Source organism: Lactuca virosa, chromosome 2 (assembly GCF_052849685.1).
Source record: "Lactuca virosa cultivar CGN04683 chromosome 2, Lactuca_virosa_CGN04683_v6, whole genome shotgun sequence".
In the NCBI taxonomy this organism is placed as follows: domain Eukaryota; kingdom Viridiplantae; phylum Streptophyta; class Magnoliopsida; order Asterales; family Asteraceae; genus Lactuca; species Lactuca virosa.
In genome coordinates, this window is record NC_136427.1 from 174,653,748 (window position 1) to 174,656,891 (window position 3,144).

Genomic DNA, 3,144 nt, shown 5'->3' on the forward strand with positions numbered 1-3,144 from the left:
TGTTCCTCCTTAAACCGTGTTAAACAACCAACAATTTTTTAGTGGTATTTTCAATTACGAGAATGATAAGGGTATTTATGTCTTTTCCACATACACAAGATTAAAACAGTGTTCTTTTCCCACCTTGTTCCACTTTTTGGGTGGGACAATCGCATAACCTCTTAAATTACATTAGTAAAAACTTTGATAATCACTATACCAATATAACATTTGTAATCATATCAAATATATTACATTTTTCATAAGAAGCTACAAAAAGTCTGTAAAAATCTGTCTTGAGATCAATTCAAACAAACCAACCCGTTTGACCTTTACAAAATTTTGTCCATTCAGTACTTTCATAAATAACTTTTTTTTTAACTTAAAATCGAAATCTGAAATATTTTCTAGTTTCAGACCAAACTTTGATAATCCAAACATGTCATTCAGTTTCATATTTGCATCAGAAAATTGCCTAGAAGAAATACAAGAGAAAAGTTTCACACTAACTTTCTTCATTCAAAAGCCCATATCCAGAAAAAACCATGACATAAAAACACTCACTCCCCATTGACAACAACATTCACATCTTCAGCTTCAGCTTCAGTTTCTTCTGCTTTTCCATTCTCCATTGGAGACTCTTCTGTTTTAGTCTTTTTGGCTTCCTTTGATTTTGATGTGTCTGACTTCCTTTTGGCATTCTTCTGCTTGAATTCTGCAAGTATGAACAACAACTTGTTAATGTAACAATCACAGAAAAATCAAGCTCAATACAGATCCATGGCTTCATATTAGTTAAGAATAAGAGCACACATATACTTTCAGGTTTAGGAATGTTTTCAACCTTCAAGGGAGGTTCTTAGAGATGCAATGAACTCTGGAAACTCTATCTCTTCAAGAGCCTTAAATACATCTTCAGCACTGATTGTTTGCCTCTTAGATTCCTTGCATATGTCATTTGCGCTGCAAAAGATTACATTGGAACTGAATTAGGGCAACATCAACCTTCGACTTTTCAACATCATTCATGGCAAATCAATGACTTTCGCATCAACCTTCTCAAATTCCGTTCAATATAACATCCATTCTTTCTGTTATATGATACTCTGAAAAAGGGAAGTATCCTATCCCTCCTGCTATAACTTTGCTATAATTTCTATTAGCACAAAATTAACCAGTGAAATGAGAATTAACGATACTTATACGTATATAGCAAAGAAGAAAAGGCCTTCAATGCTATAACTTCAACATTAGATCTCAATCGACTTGCATCTTAAACGCTACAAGTGGAATTTGCTATATACCTTAGATCTACATGAAATGTAACACAATTACACAAAGGTAATGTTGGTGTTCGATTTGTTAAAAAATTATATAAATTGAGCAAGGGGAAGGAATCTATACTGACGTAGCGGAAAGGTAATGGATGAAAATCCGAGAGCTTTCGGAGAAGGCCAAGAGAGAATCCTTTAAGACTTGAATTTCACCACCGTCTTGAGACAATTGAGACAGTTTATCCTTTACTAGTCTCTTCACTATCGCTTTCGGCAGCTCCTCCGTATCTGCAACAACTTTCTCCACCACCATTGCTGTCGTGGCCGTCGCCATAGTCGTGGCTATTCTTCTCAAATCTCAACCTCGATCTTAGTAATTTGCAATGCGTTTATCAATCTAGGGTTTCATTCCCGCCATTGTCCGAGAAAGCTTTTATACGAAATTAGAACGATCTTTTTTTCTTCAGGACCTTGTGGCTTGATTATATAATATTGGGAAATTGAGTATTCTAACATTTTTTATTTTTTTTAAATATAACTTTTTTTTTTTTGCAAAATGACAATTTGGTCAGGAATGGGGTGTTTCGGATCCGATTTCATATTCGGTTTAACGTGTAGATAATTCCGACTCGGTAAGCTGGTTCTCCTATAAATACAATTTAACCCATTTCAGACTAGATTTCGATATTCCCTTGTTTCAGATTACCCTACATCCATTCCGGACACCTCTACAACTGAAAATGTATTCTGATAGCAGTGAAGAAATACAGTTTTTATATGTAAGTTTCAAATTTGTTTTTAATTATATGCATTTCTTTTAGATTATACGTTAAAACATGTTTAGTTTACGTAATTATATATGTATTATAGGGTTTTCTGTGAATTTTAATCGTGTTAAGACAATTATAAGATTACATAGACTTATACATTTATACTACATCATACATCGTTATCAAAAACCTAATTTTCGCTAGTCCGGAACGTGTCCGAAATCCGAAAATCATGTCCGAAATCTAAAAATCATGTCCAAAATATAATGAACCGGGTCTGGAATTTTGGTCCGGACTACGGTTTCAGATTTTTTTTTTGTCCGGAATTCCGCTCCGGAACATACATACAAAAATCCGTGATTAATAATTCTTTTGATTGTAGCATGATAGAACATACGAAGTGGTTGTTACTACAACCTATAGTGGGCGTGAAATCATGGCACGCTTACAAAACCGACCATTTTGTGGGGTGATGTTTAGGCAATCATGTTTTGGTGATTGATTACGTGAACATGTTGATGTTGGATTAGGTGTCTAAGCTCATAACTATAATTGGTATGTACTTGACCCGATAGTAGCATGGTCATTTTTGGTTGCCTTCACCATAACAATATGATAGGATGAGTTTTGGAGAAAGAGGTTAATTGATGATTTATTAATATATTATAAGAATAATATATTAATTGAGAAATCATATTATTTAATTAGTATTGATCAGAAATTGATTTGGAATTAATTTAGTGATCAAAAGATACTGATTAAAAGAACAGGGACTGATTATGTAAATCAGTAATAATTGTAGTTTGGGCTAATGGATCCTATTGGTATAGGGTGGACGAAAATCTATGGGGAGACCATAGAGTTTTCGTCCAAGGCTTGCCATATATATGGGGGTCCATATGTTACTTAGGGCCTAAGCAAGGGAAATTAGGGTTTCCAGTTGGAAAACCCTACCAGCTCAATTATATAAGGAACCCCTAGGTTACATTTTTCGGCTATGCATTCTAATAAGAACCCTTTGGCCGAAAATTGTGAAGCTCCATAACCTTTCTCCTTCTTACTCATTGCTAGTGGTGTTTGTGACTCTCTTAGAGGTGCAACAATTGAGGCACTAAGCTCTT

General features: G+C 34.5%; 1 protein-coding gene across 1 annotated transcript; it reads right to left on the bottom strand.

The window, feature by feature from the left end:
- Positions 1–403: 403 nt before the first annotated feature.
- NF-YB11 (nuclear factor Y, subunit B11) lies at positions 404–1,697 on the bottom strand. Its single transcript, XM_079078799.1, has 3 exons — positions 1,388–1,697; positions 824–942; positions 404–694 (listed from the first exon to the last, which is right to left on the bottom strand). Exons 1-3 carry the CDS (start codon positions 1,585–1,587, stop codon positions 540–542), a joined length of 474 nt encoding a protein of 157 aa, XP_078934925.1. The 5' UTR covers positions 1,588–1,697; the 3' UTR covers positions 404–539.
- Between the last annotated feature and the right edge of the window lie 1,447 nt (positions 1,698–3,144).

What these genes read in the sequence shown, in the direction of transcription:
- NF-YB11 (XM_079078799.1), bottom strand. Translation starts at nt 1,587, where the DNA reads ATGGCGACGGCCACGACAGCAATGGTGGTGGAGAAAGTTGTTGCAGAT. An exon ending in ATCCATTACCTTTCCGCTAC is followed by an intron (nt 943 to 1,387) that starts GTCAGTATAGAT and finishes AATCTTTTGCAG; the next exon opens with CGCAAATGACATATGCAAGG. An exon ending in TCTAAGAACCTCCCTTGAAG is followed by an intron (nt 695 to 823) that starts GTTGAAAACATT and finishes TCATACTTGCAG; the next exon opens with AATTCAAGCAGAAGAATGCC.